Source organism: Lactuca virosa, chromosome 5, assembly GCF_052849685.1.
Source record: "Lactuca virosa cultivar CGN04683 chromosome 5, Lactuca_virosa_CGN04683_v6, whole genome shotgun sequence".
Classification (NCBI taxonomy): domain Eukaryota; kingdom Viridiplantae; phylum Streptophyta; class Magnoliopsida; order Asterales; family Asteraceae; genus Lactuca; species Lactuca virosa.
In genome coordinates, this window is record NC_136430.1 from 362,449,822 (window position 1) to 362,465,638 (window position 15,817).

Genomic DNA, 15,817 nt, shown 5'->3' on the forward strand with positions numbered 1-15,817 from the left:
TAAAAAAGTTAAAAAAATAAGTTACATATTACATCAAATATAACCTAAACGGTGGAGTTAAATGAAAAAAAGCTTCTGCAAATTTTAATTGGAGTCATTTGTCAAGTAATTTTGTAAATTTTGAGATATTTGTTAATAAAAATCATATTATTTTTAATGATATTTATAGAAAGAGCATTATCCGTATTTTAATTATTTTAGTGAATATACCAAAGATAAAAGGGCAACTCGAATACCGAAGGAGTTTCATTTCTTCACAGGTCATAACAAAGACCCTCCATTCTCCTCCACTTCCTTTTTGTACCTTCAGTCACTTTCCACCCATTTCCACAATTTCAAACTTTCTTCAATTGATCCTCTCATTTTACAAGATTTTAGTCAACAGTCATGTCTGTGCCACTCGAACATGATTACATAGGGTTATCAGAACCTTCTTCAATGGAAAAAGCATCCGAATCTTCCAATCATTCATCCGAAAGTGACAAGAACAATGCTCTTAACCTCAAAGCCACTGAATTGCGACTAGGGTTACCTGGTTTAGGTCAAGATTTGGAGGAAAACGCCTGCAAAAATAGCCCTGTGAAGAACTTCGTGTCAGGAGCTAAAAGAGGGTTTTCTGATGTTAATTTTGATGGTTCTTGCAAATGGGGTTTCAACGGCGGATATGAAGGTGATTCTGTTAAGGGTTCTTGTTCTACTACTTCTGTTCTTTTTGGGATTAATTCCGGTAAAGAGAGTAAACAAACACAGCAACCAATTCCTCTTCCTCTTGAAGAAAAGAAGAAAGCTTCTGTTACTACTGAAAATGGCAGAACTCCCCCTTCTTCCAAGTAACTTTTAATCCAACCCCTTTTACCATTTACAACTAAAATGCTGAAAATTAATTAGTTTCTGATTTGTTTTTTTTACTGTATGTTCTTATGCTTTTTTCTTGGTTCATAGAAAGCGACATGTGGTTTTTTAGGGTAACTATTCAAATCAAACCATTTTAGGGTTGTTTTGTATCCTCTTTTTATCAAGTGGGGTTGTTCATCTCGACATTTTTACAGGGTGTTTGGGCATGTGGAATGTTTTGTGGTTTGGATTTATTTGTTGATGTTATGTTCTTATAAATGTGTATGAAATGAATTGGTCTTAAAAACAGTTAGTTTGGATTATATAACAGGGCTCAGGTGGTAGGATGGCCACCAATTCGATCTTTTAGGAAGAACACCATGACAGCTAACCTCTCCAAGAATGACGATGCTAATGCTGCAGAAGAGAATTTGGGATGCCTTTATGTGAAGGTTAGCATGGATGGTGCTCCATATTTAAGGAAGGTCGACCTCAAGACTTGCAAAAATTACTCCCAACTTTCAAAGGCTCTTGAGAAAATGTTTGACCGATTTACCCTTGGTATACTTTCCCTCTCAAGTGTCTCGTACCTTTTGTCCTTTTGTGAAGATCCAATTTCTTTTTCATAATGGTAATTCTATGTTGATGTTTAGCTTGTGTTGTGAATTAGGTCAATGTACTTCTAACGGACTACGAGGGCAAGAAGGTCTTTGTGAAAGTAACCTCAAGGATCTTTTACATCAAAATGAAAGTGTATTGACTTATGAAGACAAAGATGGTGATTGGATGCTTGTTGGTGATGTCCCTTGGGAGTAAGTTCTTGTTCTTCCATTAGTTGTCAATTAGTAAAGTTTTATAATAAGGCACATAGGCCCAAAGTAGTAAAATGACTCATTAGTAGCCCATTTTTAAAGACTTTAAAGGGCTCATAGTTGTTGTTTGTTTGTTTTACAGGATGTTTATAGACTCATGCAAGCGATTAAGGATCATGAAAGGGTCAGAAGCAATTGGGCTAGGTATGTAATATGTTAACAATTAAAGATTCATTCATTCATATGTGATTTAGAGTATTATTGACCAATTGAATTGGTTGTTGATAATTGCAGCTCCAAGGTCAATGGAGAAGAGCAAGAACCAAATAAGGGGGGTATGAGGGACACATGAAGATGAAAAGGGTCTTTTTTTATTTTTTTATTTTTTTTTTGTGTTTTGGGTTTTCAACTTTTCATGGATATGCTTTAATCTTTGTTGTGGGTACAAGTAGTAAGTGGAAAGGAAACATCTTTAGATGTTTGATTTTCCATGCCTACATTTCGAATGTAAATGCTCTGTTTCCCCCTTCTTCTTTTTGCTTAATTTGAATGTAAATATACTCCTTCCTGCTAGTTGTTTATCCTTATCTATGTTTTTAATGTTTTGACCGAAAATTTGAAACCATAGTAGTTGGTAGGATATTTTTGCAGGTAACAATATATTTTGACATGATTTTGTTTAGTGTTGTATGAAACATTACTCTTTTGGCATGTAAACATACAATGTGTTTGTATGCTTGTTTAGAAAAGTAATGATATTAGGAAACAAATTTGGCTTTTAAATTTACTATTACAATATAAAGCATATATCTTGCCATAATATTGAAAAGACGAAAACAACATAAACATAACATTAAGAATCTTAACCAACTAATAAAACTAGCAATATACTTAAAAAACACAATCGATGCTACTAACGGTCACAACTTGCAAACAATTATGGCCAAGAACAGAATTCAACCTAAGCATGTCTTCAACTCCTGATTTTGCATTTCAGGATGTCTTACCAACCTAACCAACCCATAATTTATCAACAAATTGTTATATGACCATTTTCATCATCAACACAAAAATAAACCCACAATGTGGTCCTTAAGAAATTAAGAAATAGATTAAGGTTAACGATTGACAAATCCGTATCGTTAACAATAGAAATAGAGGGGATTGTGAAAGAAGGCTACCATTTTTGGACAAACATAAAATTGTCTTTGAGGGTAAGTTCTGGTCCTTGAACTCCTTATAATCGCTTCACTTCCACAATCACAATATGTCATTTGGTAGATTTAATCCAAGGACTTTCATAATAACAATCAACCATTCGTTTGGTTTTATGTAGTATATATAAATGGTTCATCATAATGGTTGTTGGAGTAACATGACAATTCTATAGTGAAATGACAATTCACTGGTTGTATGAAGAGAGTTGTCATGTCACTTTGAAATGACAATTCCTTGGTGAGAATTGTCATGGTCGAGTGGACATGACAATTCTATGGTGAAATGACAATTCGTTGGCTGTATGAAAAAAATTGTATATTTTTGTAGTCAAAGTGACATGATAATTCCCTGGTCTAGGTTTATTTGTTAGGTTGATGATGAAAACGGTCATAAAAATTTGTTGATAAATTACCGGTTGGTTAGGTCGGTAAGACATCTTGAAACACAAAATAGAAAGTTGGAGATATACTTAGGTTGTACTTGGGTTTTGTTCTTGGTCGTAGTTTTTTATAAGTTGTAATCTTTAGTAGTATCGGTTGTGTTTTAAGGGTATTTCTAATGTTATTAGTTGGTTATGACTGTTAATGTTAAGGATTATAATTACTAGTATCGCATGTGTATATTGTTTTAGATATTATGGTGAGTTAATTGCTTTATATTATAATAGTAATTTTAAAAGCCAAATTTGTTTTCTAATATCATATTTTCTTAAACAAGCATACAAACACATTGTATGTTTACATGCCAAAAGAGTGATGTTTCGTACGACACTAAACAAAATCATTAGTCAAAATGAACTGTACCTTCAAAATATCATACCAACTGCTACAAGTTTAAAGTTTCGGTCAATATATATATATATATATATATATATATATATATATATATATATATATATATATATATATATATATATATATATATATATATATATATACATATTTGGTCAAAGGCTGAAAATTAAGAGGTACAAACCGTATTGGGCTATTTACAATCATTTTATGTATTATCAAATCATAAATCTTATTTTGGTCGAACATCTTAAAGATAAGAATGACTGTGGTTTATTAGCTTATATCTATCTTCCGGTTAGTCAAGATTTGAAAAAGTCAAACAAAGTTATACGCATATTCAAATTCAAGTCCTTAATTATAGCTTTTTTATCTCTTTTATCTTCTTCTACTGTTGTTGAATGAGCTCAAAGTTGAACGATTATTTCTCATGCCAACAGAATCAGTCAACATATCCACTTTATATAGCATCTTTCATCCAATTCAACCTGTTACCAGTTACCACCTACAGGCAATTCCGACGTCATGATCGAGACCACCATCATCGGTTACCACCTACGGCCACCTGCATCCTCGCTGACCCCTCCTTAAATGATGAACACACTCTCTCCTGCCATCCCTACATCTCCATCGTCAGTTAAATCAACCATCATCTCCACCACACTCATTCTTCTCTTTTCCCTAACAAGTGAACTCCATCACTACAAACAGTCGTCTCCCCCACCACCATCGATTTGATCGATTCAATATCTTTCTAATATATGTTTAAACTATGTTTTTATGACCTAGATGAAGTCGGCACCGCCATTACCACCGTCTGTTACAGTCGTCACCTTCTCTCACCGTTAAACCCTAATCCCCATTTTCAAGAGACCCTTTTGCTTTTTGTAAATCTAGAGACACAAGGTTGAGGGAGAAGAAAGCAGGTCTGTCATCATCACTAACTATATGAGTGAGATCGATATCTTATTCTTTTTAAATATTTTCTCCTATATGATTAGGATTTGATATTGTTCTAATTAATCAACTTCTATTTTGGCTGAATTGATGAAGTCTGAACAAGAAACGCACATCTTGGATGTTTAATCTTTAATATTTTTATGTTTTCTTACATAAGTATCTAATTTTATTGGTTTTATGGCTGATTTCGTATATTTATGCCTGGATTAAAGAAACTTGAACAAGAAACTCCTAGAGCTCCTTTGTTCCCTGACCATGACCACCAAACGCCCCTATTCTGGTAAGATATTTCATATCTTTGTATGTATATTCTAGATATGTGTTATTAAACTCTTAAATGTGTTTGTTATCATCTTCTCTTTGTGTATTTTTTTTGCATCTTATATTATTTCTTTGACAAAACTCAGAGTTAGAGCAGGAAAGCACATTCAGATTCTGGCCATCTGAACCTTTAGCTCATTATACATCAATTTTGAAGATCAAGGATAGGTTTGTGATTTTGTGATTAATGTATGGTTTTCCTACAGGTCAAAGATTTAGCTGAGAAAAGGATATCAATCAGTGGGTGATGAGTTAGTTTAGATCCATCGAGAAGATACAAAGACATTTCCATCTCAACAAGGTTTTTATTTCATCCTTTATGATCCAACTTTACTCTTATAGCAATAAGGCTGTTTTGATATGGTGAAGATGCATTTTTTTTTTTTTTTTTTTTTTTTTTTTTTTTTTTTTTGCATTTAGATCTGTTGAAGTGCAGCATGGTATATGCAATTCTGATAAGTTGACTTGGATATCTAATTGATACTTATTCTCCAGAATGCAAGCATCAAAAGGAAAGTTCCATCATCCAAAGAAAATTTTGATGAAGCATGTTTAGCATCTTTTTCTTTCTATATCTCTTCTTTCTATGTGTGTGTGTGTAAATGATATGCAGTTAGTATGTAAAAATATATGTAGGTGTGTATATGTATAATCATGTTTTGGGTTGTTGTTTTGGTTCAGAGTTAAGCTGATACGAATGAAAAATTTGGGTGGAGGTTTCAAACTTTTGGCTAACAAAGAAATGCTCTGAGAATCAAGAAATGCTCGGTTGGTGGTTGGTTGAAATTTCAATGGAAGATGGCATTTTTAGGGTGTGTACGTTACCTCTTTTTCATCATCTTCACCAAACATTTAATAGAATAAACCCTATATCTATGCCACCACTCTCACCATATCTACATTTTCTCTCAACACAGGTCAGTTTGTGAGTTTTTTACTTGATTCTGATGTTTTCTCTGATCTCTTTTTGAAAATTAAAATGTTACGAGCAATCCTTTAAAAAAAATTCCTTGTTGAACAATATTGATATGGTTAAATTTATTTATTTTGCTAGGTACTTCTCTTTACAGCTCGAAGTTGAGCTTCAATATATTCATGTTAACCTCCATTTTCTCCTTTTCTTTTATCTTTTACATGTACAGAATACACAACATCCACTTGATTTTTTTAACAAAACTTCCTTTTGATTTATACGAGTACAATGTACAAAGCATCTACATGATAATTACATGGTTTTCAAGTGTTAAAATAAAAAGTGTTTATAGGTTAAATGTTGTTTTAGTGTTTTAAACGACTACATCCCATTTGACTTGAAAAGTTACCTTAAATCAAGGATGTTTGGTGGTTTAGTGCCAAGTTGACACTTAATGGCATCACACAGTTAACATTTGGAGGCTTTATTAGGTGTACTATATGTTACAAACCAAATGGCTTCTAAAAGTTAGGTTGTAAGGGATCTCTCTTCAGTTTGTTCAAAACAAGTTCGATTATAAACCTTTAACAGTTCAAGTCATTTGAGTTAATGCTTGTGTCAACTTCCAAGGGTATTTCAAATTTTTAATATGGCAAATAGTTTCGAAACTTGTCTTTGACTTCGAAATTGTTCACAGGTATATGCAACACTTTTTGGGTTTCTATCTCATGTTCAAAAAGGAGGAAAAAAAGTTGGTATGCTTTAATTGTATCGATTTTGGGTTCAGACCATTTTGCCCTTGGTTCTGGTTTGATGAGTTCCTGAACCTTTTTTCTGGCTGTTGATGCTATACTTTTATTGGATTTTCTGGTTTTATGAGCCTCACATATTTCAGTGGGTAGATAATGGATTACAATATATTTGGCATGTGTCTTGACCATTTTGCCCTTGGGGTTTGTTTTTACATGTTTTAAAAAATTGTTGTTCTAAAAAAGCTTACTCATTTTCATTATATTTAATAAAATATGTTTTAAGGAGAAGTTTGAAAATAAATAAATAATGTTGTTTATGTTAATATAGGAAGGCTACAAATCAATGCAAATTGTGCATATTCATTACATGCAAAATTATATGAAGTGTTTACAGATTACAAATTTCATTGTTCTTATTACTTTTTTGGGCGATAAAGTAAGAGCAGGGGATACCCACGCCTTTAATTGTTTGTTGCATAATTTAATTGTTAAACATTGTTTGTAAAAACTCACTGATATTAATATATAATATATTTTCTATGTGCATGATAACATTTAACTTAAGCACAACCAAAGAATGAAGCGTCATGGTGAACCACTATTAAATGAGCATATGAAAATATAAAACATGGAAAATGATATAACTGGATGATAAAATGGATATGGAAATATAAAAAATGGAAAATTATATAACTAGATCAAATGACCAAACACAATAACTAAATAGCATATTATTGATTTGATAAACCAATAGGTTAGAAAAAAATATTACTGTATAAGCATATTAAAGAATTTATGTAATTACTTCTTAAACCATAGTTTTTGATATTTCTATTAACTCTAAAAAACAATTTTTTTACAAGCATAGAACAATTTAAAAGGTGATGGATTAATCAGAACAATAATATATTTTTAATTTTAATCAAAAACATTACATATACCTTTTCTCAATGCTACCGTCAAACAACCGGAACAACTCAAGGTGAGACCACCGTCTACCAAATACGTTTCCACCTTCTAGGTAATATCTACTCTAACATTTCTCTTTTGTAACCCTAAACAACCGGCAACAACCCTCCCACCTGCGTAAAAAGTTAAAACACTAATTGTTTCTAGAAACTAATTTCCATAAAAAATTATTCTCACCCGTCGCTTGGCGCGGGTAAACGGCTAGTGTATATATATATATATATATATATATATATATATATATATATATATATATATATATATATATATATATATATATATAGAGAGAGAGAGAGAGAGCAAGGATCATTTGAGAACTCAAAGTTTCCCGAGAACCCGAGAACTAAACAATGACCGTTAAATTAAAATAATAAAGAGTTAGGATGCTTTGTGGCATTTTTGTAAATACCTGAAAATAAAAAGGGACGGGGGCATCTTACTAAAATAAATCAGGGGCATTTAGGGAAACTGTAATTGATACCCCATTATCAGATTAATCACGTCGACTCTCTCCCTACATCTCTCTCTCTCTCTCTCTCTCTCTCTCTCTCTCTCTCTTCATCCCATCCCTCTCCCTACACCTTCATCACGTCAACTTCATCGCTGATCGTTTGATGAAATCCAATGACACCATCTGAAAGCCATGGCCGCCTCCGGTAATCGTCACCATATCGATTAATTGCCTTCTTCATCGTCTCTCCCCTACTTCTCTTTCTCCCACACACACACACACACACACACACACATACACACGTCTTTACGCCTTTGCGACAATGATTCCTTCGATCAGGATAACATCGATGAGAGATTGAAAGAGAACACGACGATGAGAAATCTCTCTCCTCCTATCGTCGCCTCACCTCTTCCTGTTTCAGTCAATTGCAAAAATTAGGTTTGCAATTGTTTTCTGATCCACAATTTCAATTTCGTGTTAAGATTCGAAATCAATAGACGAGACTAGCAATACGACCATCACGAGTTAGAAATCGACACACGAGTTGGCGATGGAAGGGAAAAAAACATTTGGAAGATACGATAGAATCGAGATTTCAGATATTATCTTCGATAAAATCAATGGAGCTCTCAATGAAGCTCGACTCCGATACAAAGCATCTGTTGCAACTCTTTGTTCTGTTCTCATTGCTATTCTAAATTCTAAGGTAATGTTTCCAATTTTTCAATAAGATCGTAATTTTCTCTTCATTTTCAAGTATCTTATCCATTAGTAATCTGATTATCAAACTGTTTACAAACCTTGTAAAAACTATAAATCAAGGATGCTTATGTGTTTGCTTTTGCTATGTTTAAGGGTTGGAAAACATGATATGAATAATGATTTTATGATATTTCATTTTGAATTTTTCATCTGCAAATGAAGGTCAACGCTTATGACATTGATACAATGTTAACTGATGAAATAGATGTTGATTAGTTGGAAGAGAGTGTCTCGGGAGAACGTATACAGCTCTATTATTTTCTGCAATTTTGCTAGACATTTTATGCTTCATCTTTGCCAGTCAAGAAATTTGGTTAGCATTCTCTCTTATAATCCTTTATTTGTATTTTTTTTTCAGTTTCATCTAAAATTGTTCAGCTTGGGGTGTATGTAGGAACATTTCTTTAGATATTTATGGAGAATTTGTTATATTTTTAGTGAAATTGACTTTGTTAATGCAAATAATTGGGATCATAGTAAGATCATCATCCTTATTTTCATGGATTCAGATGTATAGATTGGGGCCTTCACTTGTAGATAGTATTTATAGTTTTTAGGATTATTATTACTATTGTTTACATGACCTACAAGTCCATTATATCTGTTAGTTTTAGACTTTTATCTTCATCAGAGTTTGTTATCAATCTGCTAAAAATACTTACTATGCAGGATCTTGATGAATGCTGCAATGGCATTGATGACAAAAAGGCTTCCTTACTAATGATGAACTTCACTATTGAGGAAGTCGAGTTTGCAATGAACAAACTTGGTATTGTAATTTGTATTTATTTTAAATCATACAAAATATATTTTACCAATTTGTTTTTCTTCTCATGATTCTTAATAGGTGAAGATGCTCCTGTGAATGAACTTGTAGATTTCATCTTTGCTGCTCAGTTAGCTAATGCAGATGATAAAAGAATCAGTGTTGAATTTCAGAAAAAGGTTTGGCTGTTCCACCATTAGTCTATCCTTAATCCTTGTAAGTGAGTTCATTTTGTTCTAAAACAGGACATGCTTATTGTAATTGCAGAAAAACTATGGAGTGGGCTTGAACATTTTGTATTTGATTGGTTGATCAATGCTGACAGGTAAGGGCAAGTTATCTTCAGAAACTTAAAGATATCTAGTTGATGTGCTCATTGAATTCAAGTGGCATAATTGGAATTATGTCATGTGGTGTTGTGTTTATTTGATAAATTTTCTCATTACAGGGTTGTAAGTCAGGTTGAATATCCTTTGTTGGCTAATTTGAGGGGGCTCCTTCTAGACCTAGTTGCACAGCTTGTGGGTGCTTTATCACAGATGAGGTAATTGATAAATTTGGTCAGTTTTTTTTCTTACTATGTGTTTATTGATGCCTAAGACTGAAGTGCATTTTAGAAGAAAGCAATACATGTTTTGTTTATTTGTTTATTGATGCCCAATCAAAAGCTTATGCATATTCAATATTAGATTGTGCAACTGAAATTCGCCTCTAATCACCATGTTCTCCTTTTCTTTTCAGGGTAGTTGGAAAGGGTTGCAAGTTAGTTGGATGTGGTACTGCTGTACCATTCTTGAAGTTTCTAATGATGATCTTTCTAACATTGTTGACACAAATGATGAATGGATATCTGTTTGAACTGGAATCCGTAATCGTCGAGTTCTTACAGGTTGGTTTGACTTAATGCATAAAGAATAACTTAATATGAAACTTGAGGCGAATGAGTCTTTCCCAATTCCCATTAAGTCCCTAACTTTTTATAAATTTGTCCTCATCTTGTCCACACAATAACAAGATTGTCTTCATGTTAAGCCGTATGAGAGAGATTGGAAGAGAACATTGTATAATGAGTTCAACACTTATAATCTGGACAACTATGGTTGCTTCTTTTTTACTTAGCTAAATTTATAAAAAGTTTAACGTTATAATTACATGTGATTCACATGTAAATCACATATGAATTACATGTGATTCACATGTAAATCACATGTGATTCACATGTAATTCACATATGAATCACATTTGATTCACATGTAAATCACATGTAATTCATATATGAATTACATGTGATTCACATGTAAATCGCATATGAATTACATATGATTCACACGTAAATCACATGTAATTCACATATGAATTACATGTGATTCACATGTAAATCACATATGAATTGCACGTGATTCACATGTAAATCACATGTAATTCACATATGAATTACATGTGATTCACATGTAATTCACATATGAATTGTAATTTACATATGAATTACATGTGATTCTCATGTGATTCACATGTAAATCACATATGAATTACATGTGATTCACATGTAAATAATATATGAATTACATGTGATTCACATGTAATTCACATATGAATTACATGTGATACACATGTAAATCAGATATTGTCACACCCCCGAACCAGGCGGCGGAAACGTCCGGGGGCTTGTGCGTGACTTCATCTTGAAATATCATTACAATGAATATAAATGAAACATAACATCATCATTACCATGCATAATATAATACAACTGCCATTGTTTACATCAGGTACAATCTTTTAAATAACATGACCAAAACATTCAATGTATGATGTTTAACAGTACACAAAACAAAATCCCCTATTCTTGTTGATTCTTCTGCTTAACGAGTCCCTGAGAATACAAGTTATTTTGAAAACGTCAACGTATATAATGTTGGTGAGTTCATAAGTATTTTTGAGAAAATGATTTGTATAACTTTGTAATCACAAGAAAATCCTGTATTTTCTTAAAATAGTTTGGTATGTTTATGTCTGATCTTGTATTAATGCGTGTGTGTTATTGTTTAATAGAATGTCAAAAGTGATTGAAGAGATTGTATATAGAATGTCCCCGGACAACCCGATGTTGCCCGTAAAAGAAGAATAGTTAATGTTGTCGTACCAACACCGAGGTGGGGTACCAGTGTGAGTAAGTTACCGAGTAATCCAATCATAAAAGAAAATAGATAATGTTGTCGTACCAACACCGAGGTGGGGTACCAGTGTGAATAAGTTTCCTAGTAATCTAACATAAAAGAAAATAGTCTTCCGCAAACTTCATAATGTTAATTACTCTAAGCGAGCCGTTATAACCATACTAAATAATGACAATTTCACTTGTCTTGGCGTTTGTGAACGCCGACTGAAAAATAGAATAAAGTTATAGTCACCCTAGACTGATGTAGTCTAACTGTAGCGAACAGCTCAGGTGTGGGGTGTCATCCCCGTATAGATCTATACACAAAACCCCGCTCTCCCTCCAAGAGACTCTGATTATAACTACAGGCTACGATCGAACACTTAATAGGTGTCAACCGACAAAACTCACTAGATCCTTAATCGAATTTACGCAAAGATAAACGTATAAAAATCAATCCAGGCCCAACGAACCATGTAAGTGAGCCACTAGGGCATCGCTAAACATGTGAGTCATTTCAAAACCTAATATGAATGAGATTATATAACATGGGCCCAAAATATATGTAAAAGGACAACTAAGGCCTATTTCACATGTAAGGTATTTATAGGCCCAAATAGCATGCAAATAGTATACAAAACCTATCAAACATATAAATGGGCCACTAAGGCCCAATAACCTAGAAGTGATCAAAAATTAATTCGTTTGTTAGTTTATTGTTGGTTTTGGTTCAAGTATTCACTAAAATAGCATAAAAGGCCCATTTTTTTTGTAAAAATGACGTTCTTGCCCAATAAGCCAAAAATTTACAACTAAGGCCCAATTTTTGTAAAAATAACACTTTAGTCCCCATTTTGTTCAAAACTTGTGTTTATGACTAGTTTGTGGTAAAAATAACATTTTAAACCCATTTTTGTCAAAAATATCATTTTTGGCTCGATATTTGTGAAAACACACATTTTTCTGGTTTTTGGCTTTTCTGACCTAGTTGTTGGAAAATTTGTAGAAAAATCATCGTAAGTCCAAATTTGGATCCGTAAATTCTGAAAGTTTGGAAATTTTGTCTACTTTGTTCACAATTTTTCTCATAATTTTTAATGGCCTCTAACAAGTGTGAAATTGCTCACCTTCACAGGCTGGTCCGAAATTATTTCAAATATGATAGGCAGTTTTGTAAAATACACCAAAAATTGTAGAAATATCGTATGAAAACGTGAGAGTAGTCATTTTAAAGGTATAAACCTGAACTTTTTGCATGTAAAACAGTTTTGAAAAATATTATCATTTAGGTGGTCAAAACAGTTCGAGATTGGACCAAAACTTTTCTGTCAAGGGCTGAATTTTGAGTTTAGTTTATAGATCTTTGAACACAACACTCATTTTTTGCTATTTTAAGTGTATAAATCCCAGATCTACTAGTTTACATGTATTATATGTGATAACACATACTTTTATTAAGGTTTTCATATAGATCCAAGTGATAAACTTAATATTCTTAACATATTTTTAGATTTATGAAGTAAATAGCACATAATCAACAAATAAGTTATGAAAAACACACATATTCATGCATATACACATAGATCTATATAAAGCAACTTGTATTATCCCCCAAAACCAAGTAAAAATCGAAAATAGGGGGTATGAACTCACCTTGGGGTGATGGATCGGTTTTTGATGAAGAAGTGGAAGAAGATTTTTCATCCTAACAACCTTTCTTGAGTAGATCTTGAACTTAGATGGTTCTAAGAACATGATCCATAAAAATATGGGTGTAAGAGGAGATTTTTGAAGAGATCAAGAAGTTAAATCATAGATCTAAGTAAGTACTTACCAAAGATGATGATCTAGATGAAGATCCTCTTGAAACTACACACCAAACTCGAAAATTTAGAGGGAGGAGGATGAGTTCTTGAGAGGTTTTTGGAGGTGTTTGAAAGGAAAAATGGAGGTGTGTGGTGGGGGTTTCGGCCTATGGTAGAAGAAGAGGGAAAGAGAGAGAATTGAGGTGATGTTTGCATGGAAAAACCACCATGCAAACATGAGGTGTCACAAGCACAATATTCCTCATTTTTCCCTTTTTTTTTGTCAAATTTATGGGCCAAGCATGTAGGCTAAAGAAAATGAAGATGGAGAGATATTTGGGCCCATTCTTGGCCTTGTTCGAATTCATAAAGTTTAATAATATTTTTCGGCCCATTGGGCCATTATTAAGGGTCTCGGCCCAATGAAGCCTTTACGGCCCATTAGAAATAGGAAGGATCATCCTAGGCCCTCATGGCCCAATATGCTAAAGTTTTACAAGTGTGGGTCTAATTAGAGCCCAATTAGGGTTTCTAGACCAAAGATAGTCAAGTTGAAGGTTTATTGGTCCATTAGGCCCAATAAGAGAACCCGAGCTCGTATCAGGCTGGAACCGGGATTTCTAGGGCTTTCAACACCTTATTGATTATAAGAAATATATTGAGTGAGCATAGAGCATGATATTCATTTAGAGTACAAGTTTTAAAATAGATGATGTTTACATGAGAGTAGATTTTCCTAGCAAAAATGCTAGTTGTGACAGATATGAATTACATGTGATTCACATGTAAATCACATATGTATTTTTGTGAATGTTTTTGCATCAATCAATTTCTTTTTAATTTTCTTGTAGGTTTGGAAGAAATTGTGGTGAATATTGAAGAGGTAGAAAATGATAAATTGAAGAAAATATGGAAATATTGACACGAAGACATGAAAACGCTTTGAAATTTGTAGAATTTTTTTATTTTTTATATTTTATTTTGTATCGAATAAAATACTTGTACTATTATATTTATAGACTAAAATAAATATGAGATTTGTTATGATTACTTACGAATATTATAGTATAAGAAATGTACATATGTGCATTTGAAAAAATATGCACATATGCACCTAAAAATTTACTTTAAAAAAAAAATGCAGTTTTTTTAAAAAAAATTGCAGTTTTTTTGTTAAATACATTTTTTTCTGAAAAAATGTAACTTTCTTTAAAAAAACTTACAGTTTTTTTGAAAAAATTACAGTTTTTTTATTTAAAAATGCAGTTTTCTTTAAAAAAAATTGCAGTTTTTTTTTTAAAAAAAATGCAGTTTTTTTTTTTAAAAAAAATTGCAGTTATTTAAAAAAAATATTTTTTCAATTTTTTTTTAAATTCATGTTTTCTATAAAAAATTAAAAAATCTGCATTTAAAAAAAAACGAAAAAGACTATTTTAAAAATAATATGAAAATTTGATTTATGATGTAAATTTTTAGACATTTATATTAATATGTTAAATAGCACAAAAAAATTAAACATTAAGTGAAAAAACTTTTACATTTTTAAGTTTTGATTAAGTTTTTGTGCCTTTAGATTTTTGCCACAAATCATTAATGACTTTGACACTTTTCGTCATTGCAATCAAATCTTTTATATTTTGATGTTTTTGCCACAAATTTTTAGTGACTTGGACACTTTTCAACATTGCAGTCAAAACTTTTAGATTTTGATATAAAAAACACAAAAAATCTCCTTTAGACTTTTGCCACCATATTTTTCCAACTTTAGCAACTTTCACATTATAGCCACAACATTTTTCGTTTTTTTTTCTATCATTGTTCTTTCTTTTGGTTGTACACTTTTGACATCTAATTTTAGGGGCTGTCGGTTTTCTCCATTATTTGTGGCGATTTACACTTTCAACACATCTTTTAAAGTTTACCGATATTTAACTTCTATGACATAGTCCAAAAGCGGCGGAGCCGCGTGTCCTTTTCTAGTTGGTCATTAAAAACATAGATATGGATAAATAACTAACCGAATGGGGAAGATCTTCGTTAATCAATTAGTTATTTGAAAATTTTAAAAACATCACAACCATCCTACCTGGGAGCTTACAAAGCACGACTTCATAACTTCCAAATTTGGAGTGTGATACATCCATTGATAACCCTTGTTACATAAAACATAATGAAAAAAATCTCCTTAAAAGGACTTCGTATGCAAGAGTTATGAATGTTCAAAGTTTGATATATTTTTTTATATTATTCATCGAGGAGCCTACTTTGAACCTAAAAAATTATACATTCCTGTTTTTTAAAT

The 15,817-nt window shown here is 32.2% G+C and overlaps 1 protein-coding gene across 1 annotated transcript; it reads left to right on the forward strand.

The window, feature by feature from the left end:
• Positions 1-232: 232 nt before the first annotated feature.
• Positions 233-2,219, forward strand: LOC145116825 (auxin-responsive protein IAA27-like). The gene is made up of 5 exons (XM_079053139.1): positions 233-830; positions 1,166-1,395; positions 1,505-1,646; positions 1,789-1,850; positions 1,941-2,219. Exons 1-5 carry the CDS (start codon positions 388-390, stop codon positions 1,985-1,987), a joined length of 924 nt encoding a protein of 307 aa, XP_078909265.1. The 5' UTR covers positions 233-387; the 3' UTR covers positions 1,988-2,219.
• Positions 2,220-15,817: the final 13,598 nt, after the last annotated feature.

Coding starts and splice junctions, on each gene's coding strand:
- LOC145116825 (XM_079053139.1), top strand. CDS start 388: ATGTCTGTGCCACTCGAACATGATTACATAGGGTTATCAGAACCTTCT. Junction 831..1,165: donor AGAACTCCCCCTTCTTCCAA/GTAACTTTTAAT, acceptor ATTATATAACAG/GGCTCAGGTGGTAGGATGGC. Junction 1,851..1,940: donor GTCAGAAGCAATTGGGCTAG/GTATGTAATATG, acceptor TGATAATTGCAG/CTCCAAGGTCAATGGAGAAG.